This window comes from Falco naumanni, chromosome 6 (assembly GCF_017639655.2).
Source record: "Falco naumanni isolate bFalNau1 chromosome 6, bFalNau1.pat, whole genome shotgun sequence".
Taxonomy (NCBI): domain Eukaryota; kingdom Metazoa; phylum Chordata; class Aves; order Falconiformes; family Falconidae; genus Falco; species Falco naumanni.
In genome coordinates, this window is record NC_054059.1 from 43187737 (window position 1) to 43207879 (window position 20143).

Below are 20143 nucleotides of genomic sequence, written 5' to 3' on the forward strand. Positions count from 1 at the left end.
CTGTCATGTGATGTAAGGTTCTGGTAACTTCGAGTGTTTTCTTTTAAAAGGCTGGATAATTTCATGCAATCGTTAACAACCTCTTCCTGCTTGGCATGCTAAAACACTAAGGGTAATTGAATATCATGCTTCTGGGTGTAAGCTAATTGCCTGCAGGGCTCTGGAAGGATGTTTCTTCCCTGTACACCACATAGCATAATTGGATAGGTAATAGGCATTATGGGAGCCTTCCACCTTCCTCAAGAATATTAGTGCAGAAGGCAAAATGTCAAGTTAGATGAACAGATGATTTAATCCAGTATGGCGAGCCCCCTGCTCCTATGGTGCCATGGTGAGCAACCGGCTGGATTGCAGGATATGCACCTGCCATGGTGTAATGAGGTCCTGAGTAACCTGGATCATTATTTTTAACCTAAAAGGCCAGAAAAAGTCCCAAACTTCTCAAAATACTAATTTCTATGGCAACCTCCATATAAAGTATTGTTCAGTTGTGAATTAACATGTATTTACGTTTAAATGAGAACCAGGGGTGACTATTCCTGGTTTTACAAGTACACCATCCCCTGAATCCCTTTTAATCTTCTCTGTGTGCTGCCGAATGTCAGGTAATGGAGAGGCACAGTGTGAGCTCAATTAGTTTAAAATCTTATCAGTGTAATTGGGCAGGATAAGCTGTATTAGCTTGCCAAATAGGACTCAAACCTTTGAAGTTATTTACTCAATTTTATATTCTTCCAAATGCAATTAATTGCATAACCATTAGCAACCAATATTTATTAATTAATAGGCTTCCAACATAATTGTATGTGATAGACATCACCAAATGAGTCCTTTGAGATGACTGGGAGGTAGGAAGGAGATTGCTACCATGAATACCAAATCTCCTCAGCAGACTGGCTCACCTATAAATCATATTCAGGAATGATTAGAAAAATGGCCAGTGCTAAAGATGGCTCTAGAGTGAGCACTGCCACACACGTGGCCTCAGCATGGAGATGCAGGATGTTATTAAATCAGTACAACATCTATGAAAACATGACTCTTAAAAAGCTATCAACAAGAATGACCTTACTACTTTCACCTGCGTTAAACAAAGAGCATTTCACTGACGTGAACAAATTTCTGTCCTTTGAACTCATTTTTACTAGCTAAACATTCTTCCCTACAATTTCAGCTAATTAGGGCTGAACTCTTTCCATGTAACAAGCCATTTACTCTGGAGGTTGTTTGCCAAGAAGCCCTGCCTATGCTTGTCAGCATACTGCTGCTCTGTTTTCTTCCTTTCACCACCAGAATAGCCTCTGCCTGAGAAAAGCAAGCACATCGAAGGTATGTTCTGGGCTGCTGTGCTTGCCGCCCTGTTTTCTTGCAGACAGCAAAACTCTATCACTGACCATCCAGTTGCTGAATTAAAGTTCCAGAATACTGTTGCTATTATGCCGTTAGATGTGCCATTGTTCATAGCAGCTGTAAACCCTGAATGCCTGTGGTTATCTCAGGTCCTGAGCTGCCCTGCTAGCTAGAACAGGCTGTTATGATCCTGACCAATTATCTAACTTATACCTATCGTGGATTAGCAGGGTACTGCTGTTATGATCAAAATTTTCAGAAGCAAGCATTCATTTGACATTCCTGACTTGGTCTATCTAGGGAGCCTGTGTTTCGGTGGGATGACTGTGTGAGCTGGTCTCCATCAGTACCCACTGATTTTCTGCAAGGACAGAGCACCTCTGAGACTCCAAAAGCATATCCTACCTAAGCAAATTCAGAAGCAACTAGAAATTACTAGGCTTTGATCAAAATACTAGCTATAGTGTGTGACAGGTAGGCCAGATACCTTCCCCATTATACCTGTAATACAAATAGGCTTAAAACAGGTAAGGGATGAGATTAAGTGAGATTTCTTTTCAGAAATTATATTAGTTGAATATTCTTTCTTACCTACGCTTTTATCTGAAGGTTTCCTGCTGTTTCTGCTTGATTCTGCTTTGCTCCTGTCCTTCACTGTGGGACAGTGTTGCTATACACAATTAAACACGTTTCCAATTTGTGCTCCTGAGACTGTGGCAGCTGTACTTCAATAGAGGGTGAAGACAGACCAGATGGATAGAGGGTGAAGTGCTGTCAGTCCTTTGGGATTGAAGATGCCACAGAAATGCAAACAGAACCTACAGTTTATAAGGGAAAATAATGTCCTGACAGTCTGATGAAAGACTAACTCAGAAACCCCTCATGCTCCCAAAAATTAGGATCTGGGAAGATTAATATGGGTGCATTGTCAAGTACTTCATCTTTTTTTTTTTTTTTTTTTTTTTTTTTTTTTAAATAAGAAACTGTACCAACCTAATCTGAATGAGGAAAGTCACCTTCCCTGGTGCTCAGTTCATTTTCCTCAAGCAATAGAAATGAAAATGAAAATTCCATTTTAAAAACATGAAAAGAGGAACATTCTTGTGAAAGTAGAAAAAATCCTCAACAGCCCCACAAGTAAAACTATTCAAAACTGCCATTTACATCCTTACAAAATGAAGCCCTACAAGTCAGTCTGTTCAAACCTGTATGTGGGTGCTGCATATTTATTTTTTTCTCAAAGACCAATAGAAACTGCAGTGACTTAAAAATCCAATAAATGCATAGCAAGGGAACACTTGAGAAGGGAAGGAGAGAGGGGAGACAGAGATGAAGTCAATTTAGAAGGTGCTTTAAGAAAAGAACACGAACGCTGTTACGAGAGTTCTTCTGGGACTCGCAGTTCTGCACATTAGTCAGTAATGAAAGAAGTTGCTGATGTGTAGATCAACATTCGAATCTGTAATACTTTTGGAAAAGCATTGCTATTAGCTTTGTCTTTTACTTCTCATTTTTTACACTATCTATTTCACATGTATGTGTTCCTATTTCTTATAGGCCAGATGTTGTACATCCAAAGCACTGCTAAATCCTATGAGATCAATGAAACTTTTAACCTGAACTACAAAGCAGGATATCATTATGTTTCCCTGTGTTAATCTTTATGATCCTGAGCAAAGCAACCACCTGTGGTGGGGTATGAATTTCCTGATCCCAGCAGTAAGCAGCTCTTACCTCGCCAGTTCAAGCCAAGCCAGAAGCAATGAATTGTGTGAATATCAGCTCCCCTGTCGGGTTTACAGATCTGCCCTTTGTGTATATATTACAGCAAAGATTTCCAGTCAGCCAGCTTGACATTTTTCTATGAATTGACCATGAAATGACACAGCTAAAGGGCAGTATGCCCAGGAATGACCAATTCAAGTGTGGCAAATACTGACTGAAACAGAGTATTTCAGATTATGAGGGGCTTGCTTGGATTTTTCTGTAAGCACCGGAGCCATACTCAACATATGTATTCCCAACATCCCCACCTACTTTACAGACATGCCATCCAGCCCCAGCAGCAAGAAGAGCTCACTGCACTGGCTGCTGGCTCTGTAGACAGCTGAAAAAATTGCCCTTGCCCAAAACTATACAAAGAAATCTGTGTCTCTACATTTTTACCCAGTTTTGGAGAGGTAAAAGGAACAAAGGAAATAAATCTTGTGTTGCTGAGGTCAGTGACCTGAAATTTCCAGAGAGAGAGGATGAACAAGGATGGAGGAAACCTGCCCTCACACCATGTGGTTCCCTGGGGACATGCAGCCCTGGCACAGTCTGAGTCTGCTCTGTCAAGCGAGATCAAGACAAAGGCACTTTCAGGTGGGTTTCTCAGGAACTTGCCCTTTCTACAGTTAAGTGTTTTCCTTGCAAAATGTTACTGGAGCTCCCAGGGCTCTCCTGTCAAGACCTCCGAATCACAGAAATTATGTGAGATACAAGGTAAAGCGTAGGAGAGGTGCATCCTTCCTCCCTTTCATAGTAGCTTACAGATGTTATAATGTGAAATATTATGAAACAAGAATGCATTATTCCCTTGGGAATATCTTGGGGGGAAGTAGAAGAGAATATAGTTGAATTTTAGTAAATTTGCCAGTTACAATATGGCTACTTGCAGGGTAAGTGGCTGCTCTTTGCCAAGTGCAAAAGCATTATGATACAGTATAGAAGAACAAGCCCATGGCAAAGGCAAATTGTAATCACCACAGAAGGCAGTATCAGAAAAAGGATTTTCTGTGGATTTCTGTTTCTCCTATATCATGTATATTTTTCAGTCAGCAAGACACAGAACAAAATAAAAACCCCAAGAAACAGCATTTCATGTTTGGGCCCAGCAGACTTTGAGTATGGGGCCAACAGACTTTTTTATTAGGATTCCACAAACACCAGGATCTGTAAAGCTAGACTCTTTTTTTTTTTTTTTTTCTTCCCTGTTTTCTTGGGGATGCTGGAAACATTTTGACAGAGTTGCTAAACCACACACACACACACACACGTGTTTGCATGGTTTCTTCTCCTGGTGTGCTTTGCCTCACTTTCCAGGTCTCTCATGTCCTTTTCAAGCTGGTTTCTCCAGCTTTCCCATTTTTATGAAATTAAATAGCAAATTCTTTTTGCATTTCTCTTTGCTCGTCTGCCCTGACGGGCAGTGGTTGGCTGGGCAGGCAGGCAGGGGGCCTGGGCTCTCTGCTGCCCTCTGAAACATACTGGCAGGAGGCTGAGCAGGATTTCATCACAATATCCCAAACACATTTTGTGATGACCCTCAAAACCTTGCTCATATAAGAAAGCTCATGTGGTGGGTTTTTTTAAGCATTAGTCTGTCTCTGGTTCTGTGCCAGGTGGCAATAGCTGACAGTTCTATGAACCCTGCGTAAGGCTAATCCCTGCGGATAGAAGCAGGGGCATGCAAAGGGGCTCCCTACACTGGCTTTGCTCTGCTCCCAGAGGAGAAGAGATGCCCCAGGCGAGGAATCTGGACCTCTGCAGCAGGTGTTCACCAGCTTGGGCCAGAGTATTTAAAAATTGTTGCTAGCTCTGGGGTGCAGAGCCAGTCTGTGCGGCGAGGCTGCCCTCAAATCAGCTCCTTTAGCACACAGGCAATTCCCACCGGGAGGGCACGGCCCGTCTGTGCACAGCGGAGCTCGCCCAGATTGCAATGAACTCCCACAGCAACCGAAAAATCATCCCTCACCTTGACATCCACTTTCAGGTCATGGATTTGTATGTCGTGTTTTTCATGAATATATTTCCTGAGAGACTTCAGCCTAGTTCAGAATTCCCCCACCATGGCACAAGCTGTTGGAGGGTTGCAGATGAAGAATGTGGGAATGGCTGCAAAGGCTCATGCCCTTTCTCTTTCCTTTCCGCCCCCGCCCTCCCCCCCCCCCCCCCCCCCCCCCCCCATAGCTACCAGCTACCATTTTTAGAAAACCATCAGTAAACTGGCATTTTCTATGTCTGCTCTGCAACTAAAGATATAGTTTTCCCCTTTAAATTTTTACTTAAATGGTTTTGTCATATGGGGAAAAGAAAAAGACAATGACAACAGGAAAATCAAATTCTTTACTTTCTAAACCTACAATGTTTCTCTGTTCTGAAGTATAGCTTTTACTGGCAGTATCTAAGTATCTTATATAGGCTAAGAAGGGGATGAAAGGGAACATTTCACATTTTCCCATTTGGTTAGGCAGCACCCAACCTTCTCTCTCTTTTTATCTTATTTGTAGCAAAAGTTTGCAAGCTGTTGAATAACATACGGATTGCACATACACACTTTTTTTGTCTCTCATAACCCGACAGCCTCAGAAGGAGCTGAGATCCAAAAAAACCCCTTAGGTTTTGGCGTGCCAGCATAGAGCACTTCCATACCTTGTATACATCAGCCACAGGGGATGGGATTTACAACACTGTAGACAGTAGAAAGTTTAGGATTCAGAGCACAAATATCACCTGCTTACTGTGGGTATCTTAAATGCTGATGTGAGCATATGCCACCACTTCTCTCATCTCTTCTGAAATATCAGCCATTATTGTAATATCTTTGGCATAATATCCTACTCATAAGAATGCTTGCTTTGGAAACGAGCATAAAATCTGCAAGTTGCTTTACTAACAAGCTCTAAGCTAGGCTGCAGTATGGTGGGGTCAAGTCCCCCACTCCTCTACAGCCCCAGAATTATGCCAGAGCTGTGCCAGTGTGCAGAACAGATTTGAAGTTTCATTGGCCCAGGGAGAGGGAAAGCGCAGCAGACATGGTGGTGGTGGGATCTGGAGACTAGGATGCTCATGGCTGACAAGGAGCTTGGTGGTGCCCTTCCTGATCTCCAGGTTGTTTCTGGCTTGTTAAGGCTCCTTTAACATAAATTTCCTTCATGTGCTATACAGCTCAGCATCTAGGGCCACATCCTGGGAGGCACGGTCTTCAAACATTTTCGGCAGAGGAGTGAATTAAGCCTAGGGCCCCATTTTCTAGGCCAGTATTTTAAGCCCTGGATAATCACAATAAACACTACAGCCACAACCCCTCCCCACCACCCTGAAAGTCAAGGGTGAGTGAGTCAGCAATCCATTACAAAGGAGAGGTGTGTCCTCCAGGGGGATGGTGCTGTGCCCCATGTCCCAGGCAGGCTGAGGTGCTTACCTGAAGTTCTCCCAAGCTAGGGGCAGGCATCAGATTTGCCTCTGCCCTCTGATTTTCCATTCGGTATCTCCAGGTGACTCCTCAATCAGCATGTGGGTGGCGCATGGGGGCTGGGATACCCAACAATATAGCTTCATCTTGTCCCTAAAGCTTACATGGTTTCATTCAGTTTTTAGCTGGTGATAAAAAACGCTTATTAAGAAACTTATTAAGAAACAATGTAGCTGGGGTATTACAACTGCTGCAGGTCACATACCCAGAAATAAAACTCTGGGTAAAGTGATGGGGACTGGAACAAGGACTTTAGGAGGCATTGATCAGGAACATGCTTGGGCACATATATGAAGACTCATTCCTTTAAGTCATCCTCTGTTACTTCTAGGTCTTTTATCTATGCATATATGCATAAGAATTTTTATAATTCAACAGAGTTACAGTAGTGCAAGCATCAGAGGAACTACACAGCAATGTTAATGTAATGATTACATTCACATGGTTGTTTAATCACTCAAAAGCACAATTTGATGCCTACAGGACTTTTGCACCTTCAGGCCTTTGTGAGATGGCCAGATGAGTGCAGGTGCTCACTTCCTCTCTTCGTGCTGGTTGCTTCTGACTGAGGCAGCAAACAAATGGAAATCCAAGGTAAGCAAGAGTTAAAGGAATTAAAGCTATGTGGGAATGGTATGCACACTTCATTTAATACCTTAATAAACCAGAAGGTTTTTGAGGCAGCAGATAACAAACAGGGATAGATGGAAAAAGTTTGTCTCAAGGAAGGCAGAGGTTTAGAAATGACCTTTTAAATGTCTACACCCAAACAAAGGCTCAGCACAGGGAATTCCACTTTAAAACAGAACAGAATGAGTTTAGCTTCACAGCAATGCTGTTGGAGCCCTCATGCTCAGCAAAGCATCTGCAGATAAGTTGGTGTTTAGGTTTGGGCTAAGGTTTTGTCTATTCCCATTGGACTTCATCAAGTGTTTAATATTCTGTCGTGTGTGTTTAACAGAGCACATGCTTCTCTGATGGAGGAGGTGAAGAAGAGATTAATTATATTCTGACTCTTCCAGTACAAAAACTAGGGGATACGAAACGCACCACAAAACAAACAAAACAAATGTGGTTATTCCTCAAGTAAGTAGCAGACTTGTAGAGTTTCCTGCAAGGATCTACTGTGAGTGCTGGAAGCTTAAGCCCTCAGGAGACACTGCAAGTACTTGCATAGATTATAGATTACCAAACAGAAATTACACCAGCTCTGGAAATCCCTTGAGCTACAAATGGCCCGAGCCTGGGGGCAGCATAGTACACTGTGTGTTTGCCCTGGTCTAACTCTGCCCTCGGACTCGGTTTGCAGCCACCATCCAAGCCAGGCGGCTGGGCTGGGCGAACCCTCCACGCGACCTCATGCAGCCACTCCGTGAGTGAACTGCTCTGTGCACCCATGGCCCACGGGGAACAACACTGCTAGCCTCTCTGTAGAAATACAGAAGCCAAGATTAAGTCTCAGACCCTGTTTCCAGGATATCCCCAGGATGCAATTCATGTTTTTGAACCAAGCAAACAAGGTATGCCTAGGGATCACCACAGAAGTCAGGGAAGAAATCTCATTCTTACATGTCTGAGAGACATCAAGTACAAATCAAAGCAGTCACAAGGTGCTGGTGATGAGTTCTCACTGACTGTCCTCATTTAGCCACCCATGCCCTGTCAAAGCTCCACCACCAAACAGAGGTACTTGGATTTCTGTCACTCCTCCTCAAGGACGGATAACTGGAGTACAGGGCAAACTCAGCACAGCCCACTCACTGTGTGGCACTTTGAGACGCCTCTCAGAAGTCACTAGGTTAGTCCTCTAGTAAAGAGGACTTCTTCTCTTAGCATTTATGTTGGGTTAACGTTCAAAATCTGAGTCAATATTTTAAGAAACCAAACAGCAGAATAGCCTCGAGCTCGCTTCTGTCAGGGTCAGGTAACCACCATGGTGGTACACGTCTCCCCCTCCTCCGGGCTGTCCCGTGGCCGCAGGAGCTGCCAGCTGGGCCTAAGGGCCTCGAGTGACGAGTCGGGCAGTTAAGTGCCCCTTGACTGTGTCAACAGCCCCTGCTCGGCCAGGGCAGAGAGTGGCCCTGTCCGTACCAGGAACTGTCAGCTAAGCCTCCACGCTCAACTGAGGCAGGGGGTGCAGCTGCCTGTGCTGGAGCTCCCATTGACTGGTCAGATCAGAGAAGAATTGAAATAACCAGTTGTTCCCTGACAACCCTGGAATATTCACACCAGACCACAGCTTGAGTGGCAAACAAGTGCAACAATATATTGTTCCTGGAATTTTTGAGAAAGTTGCGAGCTCAGGTTGCAGTTGGGATGGAAATTTGCCGATGACTAAAGCCCACCACCTCACAGCCTTATGAACAGTGCTCCTGAAGTGAGGACCTTGGAGCTCCCCTGGACCGCAGCGGGCTGCAGCCAGCATCTCCCTCTGAGCGGGACACTGCTCACAGCTCACAAACCAGTCAGCCTGCAATACTAGGGGGACCATCATGAAAAGTTGATGACAGGGCCTGGGCTGATAACCCTGCTCCTTGAGGCTCAACCCTTTGCCTGTTGAGTAACGCAAACACATTAGATGTATTTCACTGAACTCAAGGGCAATCTTGTAGTAGGTATACCTTTGCTGTAATATATTGCAAGCTTGAAGTAGTTAGGCTGGCTATGTAATTTTGTGATTTAAAACAACTGATTTGCTGCTAAAATCCTAAGGAATGTGAATAAACTTTCTCTTCCCTCTCTCTCCCCACCCTTAGATCAAATCTGAGATTAGGAATGGATCCAGCCACATCTAAACTCTGTAAGAGTTTAGAAAGCAACGGGATCTACTCCAAACCTCATGACTCAACAGCAGAATTCCCCTTACCCTTTATATTTCCCTAGATCAAATCAGCTGTCTGAGTCTGAGACTAGTGATAGATCCAGCTGCATCTAAACTGTGTGAGAGTCTGGAAAGCAAGGGGGGGTCTATTCTAAACTTCCTGACTTAGCAGAAGGGTTCCCCTTTTACCCCCCTTTCTATCTCTCTCTCTCTTTTAGATATAAACCATTGGCCAAGTCTGAGACAAAGATTGCATACAGCCACAACTAAACTCTGTGAGGGTTTAGAAAGCAAGGGGGTCTACTCTTTAAACCTCATGACTCAATGGAAGAATCTCCTTTAACCTTTTATACCTTTGATCTTTATAAACTGTTTCTACCTCTATTCTGGTTTGATTTCAATGTGATTTACCTCCCTGCGTTTACTCCATGTATTAAGTAATAGAGTGAATCTTGCCATCAAAACTTGTGTAGTCACGCTTCAACATATTAAATCCATTTCACGTAACATCTTCGGTGGTAATTCTTTAAACGACCTGACCTACCACTCCTTTTGCAACACCAACTTACACCCCTACTTGTCAGCAACTGGGGCAATCTGCTCCTGCCCAGCTGAGGCACTGCGGGTCACAGAACTGCCGTCAGCAACAGGCGGGGACACTGGCTGAAGGAATTGTATTACAGGCCATGAGCAGACGCAAATGATAACTAATGGTAATCAGTGAACAGTTTCTACACACCTGTGCCAAAACTTAGGCAATGAAAGAATTAGATATAGAAAAATATAAAATAAGCAGAGATCTATTCACAGGAAACTGCTGTAGCTCTGATATCAAGTGTGCAGCTCCAAATGGCTCCGTCCAAGGCACACATCAGAATTTGGTAGTGTTTGTGTACCAAAGAGACCAAAAGACCATTCACAACCATTGCAAGTTGCCAAGTGTTCTTCAAGACCAGCCCTCTTCACTGAAGGAGAAGAAAATGCACAAGGATTTTCTGAGTAACAACCTATGTAGGAAAAAACAACACATTAGTTCAAATGATGTCTGGAAGGACTGGTGGAAATATGCTCAGCTGTAGTTTTCAGAGTCTTCAGCAATGAGATTTCTATCTGTCTCTCTGCTTTGATTTCTGCACATCTCTTGGAGGTGATCCAGAGCCATGCAGAATGATTACACGGTTCTATGCTTCTCTCCACCATCTTCAAAAACCATGAAAGAACAGGTGAAAAGAAAGAGCTGTGGCACTGAAGTAGGTACACTATTGCTCTGGTATTTTGCAGGTCTGGAACAAGCAGTTACCAAAATAGGGTAAGGAAGCCTACAGAGAATAAAAATTCCATAAGTCAAAGCATTTTCCTCCAAATTTCTGTAGTATTTGAGTCTGTTTCAAATGGGAGGAGAAGCAGGAGCAGAAAGCAAGTGGAAAAGTACAAGAGTAAACAGACTAGAGAAATGTGTACAGACTAGAGAAAATCACATTCATGCATAACACAACAGAAATATTGCTAAAAAGCACAGGCTCTTCCAAGACACTGCAGAGCACATTTGCGTTTCCATATGTATCTGACACATAAGCATTCATTCTTTTAATCTGTAGTCTTGAAAACTCTGATCCTTGGTAGGCTTGCTCTCCATTTATTTCTTTTTCAGGCAGGCATGTGGCACATGAACATAAATTCTTAGATCACTCTGCTGGCATTATGCACAACACAGTTAGATATTGTATTTGTAATGATGTTCCAACACCTATTATCACCCATCCCCTTGAAAAACAAAGTGATTTCACTTTACCACCTTACACATCTTGTCTGAGCCACAGTCATGTAGCAAGCAACTGTCCTCATCTTTTCTAAGGACTCTCAATCCACGGCATTTGCTGGGGGTATTTTGGTTGCAGCAAGGCACCAATTTAGAATTCATCTCATCAAAAATCAAGGTGGCGAATGCAACAAAGCACTTAGGCACCAAGTGTGAAGTTTTCAACTTGAAATCCCCAGGACTATTCTTGTACTTAAATTTCCACAAGCGGTAAGTGCTTTGATAGATCGGTTTCTATCTAAAGGAGATGTCCCCTGAGCAGAGCCCTTCAGAGCACAGGAGGAGAATCAGCAGACGCTCTGCCTGAACCCACTGCTAAAAAAAGGGAGGAAAGGTATGCTGATGTGCATAAGCATGTCTTCTGTTTGACTTTAACAACTTTTTCCAATTTTTTTTTTTCCAGCCCTGTCAAATGAAAAGCAGGTAATAGGAAAATAAACATTCTGGTAACTACTGCATTTCTTTTCAACGTTTGTTTTATTCTTGTGGGGGTTTTAAAACAAATTTAACATGGTGAACCCTGGACCTTCACAGCAGCGCAAAAACATAACAGTTTCAGAAACAGTTCCAAACCTAGCTATTTTTCACATTTTGTGTACTACTCAAGTTTGTGTTTTAGTCTGGAATGTAAGACAGTAATTGAGTAAAAAGAAGGTAACTGCACATTCTGAGCTCAGTAATACCCCAATAAACAGTATGAGCATCATTAAAAGCACAGAAATTACCCTAGATACATATCATTTATATCAATGTCTGATATGATTCTTTCGGGGTTTGGTTTTTTTCTTTTTAAATCAGGGTGCTACTGAAAGACACCTTGAAATGACTGCTATTAAGGAAAGCAAAATAAAACTATGTTTACAGCTAAAATTAAGTTATTGATTTCAGTTCCATAAGCAGAAATACACAAATGGCAGAGCTCAGCATTTTCCAAAGTGTACTCAAGTCATGTTCCCAGCAATCAAGAGAGACCTAATCAAATTTTTTCCTCTCAAAAATAATGATCTTGGCAGATTTTGTTAAATAGCTTGCCAGGCTTTGCTGTTCCTGTGGATATTGTGTGCTTTTGGTGATCGCTGGGTGCCGCGATGTATTTGTGTCTCTGTCGCATTTCCTCAGCCCCCATGCTTGTGTCTGCTAACTGCTGAATGAGATATTTCCCTGAAACAAGAGTGACAATGTGACTGCAGCGGCGGCACCGCTGCCCGCAGCAAGCAAGCCCTGCTCACCCCGCATCTCTGAGCCCTTCCCCCAGTTCCTGGCTATTCCCCAGCTGCTCTTGGTTCACACAGCTCTGCCTGGACTGACTCCCCTCCCTGTCCTCAGCCTGTGCTGCAAGCCCTCACTTTCTCCTCTGCTTCTTTCCTCGTGACGTGAGACCACTGGTTGGAAGGCCACCTGGCCACCTGCTCTGCCTCATCTCAGCAGACCACTCCTGTCTGCATTTCATGTCTTTTCCTACTCCTGCTTCTAAGTCTTTCTTTGGTGGTCTAGTATATCTAGTTATTGCCTTATGGAATGTTTTGTGTTCCTTTGCATGAAAATTACTGCAGAACAATGCATTTATTTTACCAATTAGGAAGAGTGGAAGATGGCAAAAATTCAGAGCACCACTTTCTATTTTAGTTGCCCGTTGTTCATTACCTAAATCAGGTTAAATAAAAAAAAAAAAAACCACCCAAACCAACAAAACACAATAACAAAAAAAACAACAAACAAACCAAAAAAACCCAGCCTACAACCACACTGCAAATGAGATTTTCAGTGCTGAGAACAGCCTATCATGGTTGCTTTCATTATTCTCTGAAGAGGGCACTTGGATGGAAAATGTGTGTAAGGCACCAAGAAAACTACAGAAAGTCTGATGGAAGATGATGGCATCCTTATTCCAGGTGAGTAAGATACCCCAGTTGGGAAGAAAGCCAGATCAGAGTCCTGGTTCTTATTTCTAGACCCTGTGTTGCCTGTGAGTGCCACCAAACTGCCATACTCACATGCCAGGAAAGTATGTTGGGGACATGGACAAGTAGACAAGTAACTCCCAGTAAAATTTAAACATCCCAGTGGAAGAGACCATATAAAACACGGACTTACTTGAAATAGTGTCTGTTCAAGTGCTCACAGGCATCCACACAGCCACTGTGGATGGAGGCACTGAGAACAGCAGTTGTTCCATTCAGATCTTGGTAGGGGACTGAGGTTAAGCATCCTTTGTGTCATGTTAAGAAACAGAGTAACTCAAGTATAGAGATTAAATAATCCATTTCACCTGCAGTCCTAACTGGCCTCAGGACCACTGCTACTCGCAGTTACAATTTCCCATTCTGGTGCTCTGACTGTAAGCACAGGTGTTGCAGGGCAAAAGACCTCTAAGAGGCTTTACCGTTCCAGCAACACATCTGAAGAGAAAGACTCCATCAAGACATATGTTTGTTTAAACTTCCATCTGAAGCTACCATTTAAGCATATTTTAAGAGATGCCCTTCCCATTAGTTCTTCTAAAGCATGGCCTTATTGATCCTATTTCAGAACAACGTACCTCTACGTACGGAATTTATCTGACTGCCAAACCGCAGTGCCCCAGCAACCACTTTTGGGCTTATAAAGCTTCACCAGCTTGAGTACACGCCTCTAAGAGAGGACATCCAACTGGTCTGTGTCCTTGAGAGCTTACCCTTCCACATTTCTTTCTTTATACAGATAAATATTGTAACTGCATTTTAAGACTAGACAGTTTAAGTGGTACCCAGTTAAAGACTGGTTAATGAACTTTAAATACCAGCTATAGTTCTATCTAACACATCAAATATGTTTTCAAGTGAGTTGTGGTGTTTGCTATCCCACTACAAAATATTTTTTTCCCTTTGACATTTGTCAGGATTATACTTCATTTATATTTGCCTTTTCTCCAAACACAAATTTTATATTCATTTCTTAATGTCTGTGTTTATGTATTTTATTGAATTTTTGAAGACTGGATTCATTTTCAGCATTTGATTTGTTGCAGTGACTTTGGCCTGGCTGCTCAGCTTAGCTATGGCTGCTACCCTTGGACGATGGCCTGACCGTTAGTTATTTCCCTGCTGAAACTGCATTACCACAAAATAAATTTTGTTATAAAGACATTAAGTAAAGACCATAGAAAGCCACCCAGCATTAGAATTTTTTTCTTGGCATCATTTTACGCTTTTTCCTCACACCATCTAAATCAAGAATGAGATATCATTTAATATTTTACCACCTCATGAATAAACAGGTCTTCTATTTTTCCTTGATGTAAAGATAACAACATCAGCATTGAAGTAATTATCAAATCACAGACATCATCCTGCAACCTTTATAAATTCAATCTCTGAAATAAGACAACATGTTTAAGCACAAAGCAGTTGAATTATATAGGGCTAAGGTTCACAGTGTCACCATCCTTGGCTTACAGGGTGTAACAGGTCTTACTTCCTTACTCTCAGGCAAGCCTTGATATGTAAAAAATGTTTAATAAAATACTTATTACTCATCTTTACAAATATGGCAATTTTTAGCCACAAAACTATCTGTAAATCAGTCAAGACTGGAATGAAGGATCTTGAGGTGGAAGGGCGGAGGAAAACACGCCTAATTAAGAATGAACACCCTACAGGTTCACTGTTGGCATAACTGAAGGGCCAACAACGGGTATTTTCGTTGCCTGTATCACAACCATGCAATGATGCTAGTACATGATAATGTCATTGCCCTTGAAAAAATTGCTTTCCTCTGTTAATTTAGGAAGAAGATCATTTATGAAGTCATATGGTTTGGCCTTGCTGTTGGTGATGTCATGTTGCTGAGCAACAGAAAAAAAGATTAATTCCTTTATACTTCCACTGTTCCAAAGTCTGCTCCCTCAGAGCACCCCTTTTCCCTTTAAGCTATATACATGTAGAAAATAAAACACAATTTTTTCCAGCAAAATAGCTGCAGAGGTGTTGATTTACCACTGAGAATGTAAACAGAATTGGAGACAGTCATCTATATCCCATCCTTTGCTACGTTAATCCAATTCCATTTTAGCTAAGGGCAGCCTGATGTTCATTATCCTTCAAGAAGGTAGGGCTTGCTTGCCAAATATATGCTTTTGCGGTAGTTATCCTTCTAAATATTTCTTCATAGTTTCACAGTTTTCTGTTGCACAGTCCCAGTGTATCTTTTTTTAAAAATCATACTATTTCTCTTTTAACTTTATCATTGGTTTGAAACCTCTCACTGCAATTTAATGATGAAGAATAAAAGCAGCAACAGGGTAATATGGCAAATATCTTTGACTACTTCAAATCAGATAAATGTCTTTGACTACTTCAAATCAGATATTTTTTCTCAATTACAGACCAGTACAGTCAGTGAGTTTTATAGCTTAAAACTCAAAAACGACACCATAGCAGGTAACAGAGTAAGCCTGATTTTTTGCATTCTCGTTTTAAATACAGATTTTATTACCTGCTCCTGCACAACCTACAGCCTATCTTTTTTCCTTTGTCTTTGCCCAAGAGGGCTTGGCTAGGAGTCTCAAATTTTAATTCCACTCCAGAGCAGAGGCACTGTTTTGCACATGTTTTTGTACAGCACACACAATTCAGTTGCCAGGTGTGAGACCTTCCAAACGCTCTGGTATAATACCTGCAGCCAGAGCTTCACTGTGCTTGCTGCTGTACAGAGAGGGAAGACCATAAACTTACAACCTAAGCAACTAGAGCAGACAAGCACCAAAGGGACCAGAGTGCAAAGTGTGAAATAACAAGGAAGGAGTAAGGGAGAAAGGAAGGAATTCAACAGTCGTGCCAGCCAGCCCAGTTTCCTTTCACCAGGCTGCACTGCCTACCTAAAAAAGTCACGCAGAAGATTCTCATTAGCATTTTTCTGATGTCAAGAGGAAAAATATTCATGAAACTATATAATTCAAAGCCTGAGCCATCCCTCAAGGGGCTATGTTTGTTACAAAATCACTTGTAAGAGTGATTGCTTAGCTCCTTCATGTATGTTGCCCTAGGAAAGCATATATACTATTGTTTGGCCTAATAATGACATTGAGGTACTCCAAGCACCTAGAGTTATAAATGTTCCCACTTCACACAACAAACTCTACTTACTTTAATTCAACAGAGGTAAAAACCTGGCTGTAATGGGGCAGAGAATACTGATGCTCATGCCAGCAGAAAACCATTTTCCCCAACTGATGGTTTTCATTGATGAATTATCAAAATATTTGTACCTGGTTCCTATTTTTGTGTGTGTATTAGTTTGGCTTCTTGGGCCCACTTCAGAATAACCATTACTGTTTATCTGTTTCTAAATCTTTCCATAGGAGTTGTTCTCTAAATTTTGTAGCACTTAATGACTAAAGCAGCAAGGACATATACAAGTACATAAACAACTGACTATCTTCGTCCTTTCATCCAAATTGCATCAAGAGGCTAGTCTGTGGAAAGAGCTAACGATCCAATCAGCATAAGAACATATTACAAATTGGAGTTCTAATAGATAATCCCTAGATGCAGATTTATCACATAATTATAGAGTTTGAGAAATAGAGTATTTTTATATGATTGCTTTTTCTGTTGCTGTAGCCTCTTGCAGTGATGTCTCTAGCATTAAAATTCCTAGTTACATTCAACAGACAAGGCTTTGAATTAATGTTACTTGACATGGTTGTTTTCAATGAGGAACGCAGTAAGGAGGCAATGAGGGGAAAAAATTATGCTACAAATAGGTACAAAGGGACTGCAAGCCATAGGAGCTCTTTGCATTCTTTATTATCGTGACGTTGGCAAGTAGTTTTCATGCACTTCACCAGCTAACACAATCTGTATATCATATAGTCCCCCAGCACTTCAGCAGACAAGCAAACTGAAATGACAATAAGCAATGAATCAACAACCCCTTGCTAGGCACTTCTTGAATCTGTGGTTTCTGTACATTTGAATTCCACCCTACAAACGAAGCACCAGTCTGCTTCCATTGTGGATAAAATCAGAATTAGGAAATAGCTGATAAGGCGTAGCTATACTTACTTAGTTGTAAACTTGTTTGTGCCATGTTACACTGTTCAGTCCCAAGAGACCTAAAAGAGAAATATAGTTAGCTATGAAACAAGAATCAAACCCACAAGTACTTCTTCCAACATAAATTACAAATTGCATCTGATGAAAAGGACTGTCTGTCGGGGATGCTTGGAAACACGTTTTAAGCATGGGGTTCCAAATATATCTCAACAGAAATGTAAAACCTAAGCAGGTTCTACTCTCTACTTCTTACGCCATCACCCTCCTCTCAGCACTTGATTTTGAGAGTCACACAGTAGCAAAACCTCACCATTTTTACCTAAAACTCAGTCAAAACAAGGTAACTCCTGGGCAGCCAGCCTGCAGCTCTGGACATTCGCATGAAAGCCCGACAGCCCGGCAGCAGCACTGACACGCTCCCTCTGCTCTCTGCATCGAGCTAGGAGAAGAAAGCCTTTTTTTGTCTTCAGAGGTCCCAGAGATGCCATATCATCCACACATCTTTGCTGTGTTGTTCTTTGAGATTTCATCCTCAACAGTCCATCAAAACTGACACAGTATAGCAGATAAGAAATGGGCTGCTACCGTTAAAGTGGCTGATCCCACCTCTATATAGAAATATCGGTCATGATCTGTTTTGCTACTCATGAAATTGGGAGCCAAAGATATATGACAAAATGGGCTGCTGGGATTGTCATTATGTTTTTATTTAATAGAGAACTTTTCTCATCCATTTTCTAAACAGCAGTGTTATTTCAAAAAAGTCAGAAACAAAGTCATGATCAAAACCACACATATAACTTAAATAAATGTTTTTCCTTTTGAAGATGATTGAAGTATAGGATAAATAAAATGTATTATATTATTCTGGACATTCTCCATAAACAGTTCATACCTACTAGTTTCTCCATTAAGCGTTCAGATAATCAATATATATCAACTAAACTACTCTGGCACTGACTAGGTCTTTAGAGGAACAAGTTGGCTGGAAAAAAAAAAAAAAAAGAGTTTTCACTGAAGAATAAGCCTATAGAAATTAGGTTTCTTAATGTTTATGCATCCTTCATCCTCTGTTCCTTAGTAAACTCTTGCTCTCCCTTCTCTCTTGGGCTGAACCCACAGCAGACTGGTTTTACCTGAGCAGGGCTGGAAGCTGTTGGTGCCACTGCTTAGTTCAGCTAAGGGACTAAGCAGCACCAGAAAACACTAAGGATCACCCACAAAGCCAACATTAGCCTGCTGAGGGTAAGCTCCTGAGAAACCCTCCTCAGAGTTGCCCTTTCCTTCTGTAGATGAATGTATTGCCTTCATTCATTCCAGAGACAGCCCAGCATTAGCTTCAGTCAGTGAAATCTAGCATCTGTGAACACCCACACGGTGCTTGCACAAGGAGAGACTTTTGCTATAGTGAAGAAATTAATCTAGGTCAGCAACACAGAGGCTGTGGTGCCAGGCATGTGCAGAGGCTTATCACACAGTTCCTATAAGTCCTGTTGTAGCCCAGTGGTTACGGCTTAGATTGACCTGGCACCTAGGGAGCCCACCCTACGGCACTGCACGGACTAGAAGAGCAAAATGTATCTTTGACTTAGAGGTCTCACAGCCTAGGATAATGAATAAATAGTAGTCCTTCCCTGTAAAACAGTAATACTGCAGTAAGTGGAGCTGTTTCCTCTCCCCATGCTACATCCTAGCATAACCCCGATGTCACAACAGGACATAGCTGTAACGTCTAATATTTAACATTAACTAGATAGGCAAAGAGAGCAAATTTTAGTTCACTGCATTAAACATTAGCTTTTTGTTTAAGAAACCGAGTTGAGAAATCAGTTTCCTTCTGGTTTTTCTCATTAATACCACTTGTCTACCAAATTACTAGAGAAGACTTCAATAATGTACGCTCCCACCTAAAATAACTGAGCAGCTTTGACAATGATCAGCTCCATCCTAGCCTGAACCTTAATCCAGTCAACCTTTGTATCCGTTTTTGTGAAAATGCCTTTTCTTTCTTGACACTGAATATTGCTAAGTCTAACCATTTCATCTCAAGTCTTAGTGCCTACCCTGAAAACTCAGGTCCTGTAGGCAAGCAGTTAAAAGAAAATCTTAAGTTTCCCTTTGCAGAGTTTCTAGGTCTCGTACTTACAGCAAAAGGCTTGAAAAGATAAATCATATCAGCTTAAAGAAAGCAAATAAAAAAACCCTCAAAGGCAATTTTGAAACAAAATTCTCATGACTTCTACGAGGAGTTTATAAACTGAAGAGCAGAGGCAGGTGCCTGACTCATGATTTCTAAGTCCTTGGGGTTCAAATGTAAGGACTCCTCTTCACCTTCCTTTTCCTCTTCTGCTTTTCTACTCTTGTATTTTGCATGAGGAACGAAGATGCCCAAATTTCTGGTAGAAATCATCTTCAGCACGATTCAGAGCTTCCTCGTCTATGTAGACAGCCGGTCTCCGGGAAGCCAAGAAGTACTGCACTTTCCGCAGGCTCCATCCCATCACGTACTTCAGCCAGCCACTGACAGCAGCCGTAGACCTGCCAACACCAGCGTTGCAATGAACATAGACAGTGTGTCCGTTCTCCAGTAGCCCGTGCAAGAGGCAGACAGCTTGTGGCAACATCTGTATTCTTCCTAAGGTTATAAACAAGGCACATTCATTTGCATTTCAGAAAGCCATGTTTACAGTTGAGATTATGTCTGCACAGCCTGATGAACTATGAATCATAATGGCAAACTCAACACATTCTGGGGTTGGTTGGTTGGGTTTTTTAATGACTTTTTACTCTAACTTTGTTTTTTCTTGCAACATAGATTCAGATCACACAAAATCTGTAAAATGCCCTAATTCTTCTCTAAATATACATTCTGATTAACACCG

General features: G+C 41.9%; 1 protein-coding gene across 12 annotated transcripts in view; it reads right to left on the minus strand.

The window, feature by feature from the left end:
- Positions 1 to 5346: 5346 nt before the first annotated feature.
- Positions 5347 to 20143, minus strand: part of EPM2A (EPM2A glucan phosphatase, laforin) — a 57155-nt gene continuing 42358 nt past the window's right edge. For 8 of the 12 annotated variants that reach the window (XM_040597302.1, XM_040597306.1, XM_040597308.1 and 5 more), the window contains one exon: positions 17951 to 19896. In XM_040597302.1, coding sequence (XP_040453236.1) covers positions 19616 to 19896 — 281 coding nt within the window. In that variant the 3' untranslated portion in view covers positions 17951 to 19615. Of the gene's footprint in view, positions 10415 to 11711; positions 12388 to 16993; positions 17321 to 17950; positions 19897 to 20143 lie in introns of those variants that run through there. The other 4 variants (XR_005828361.1, XR_005828362.1, XR_005828360.1 and 1 more) reach the window with 4 other exon arrangements.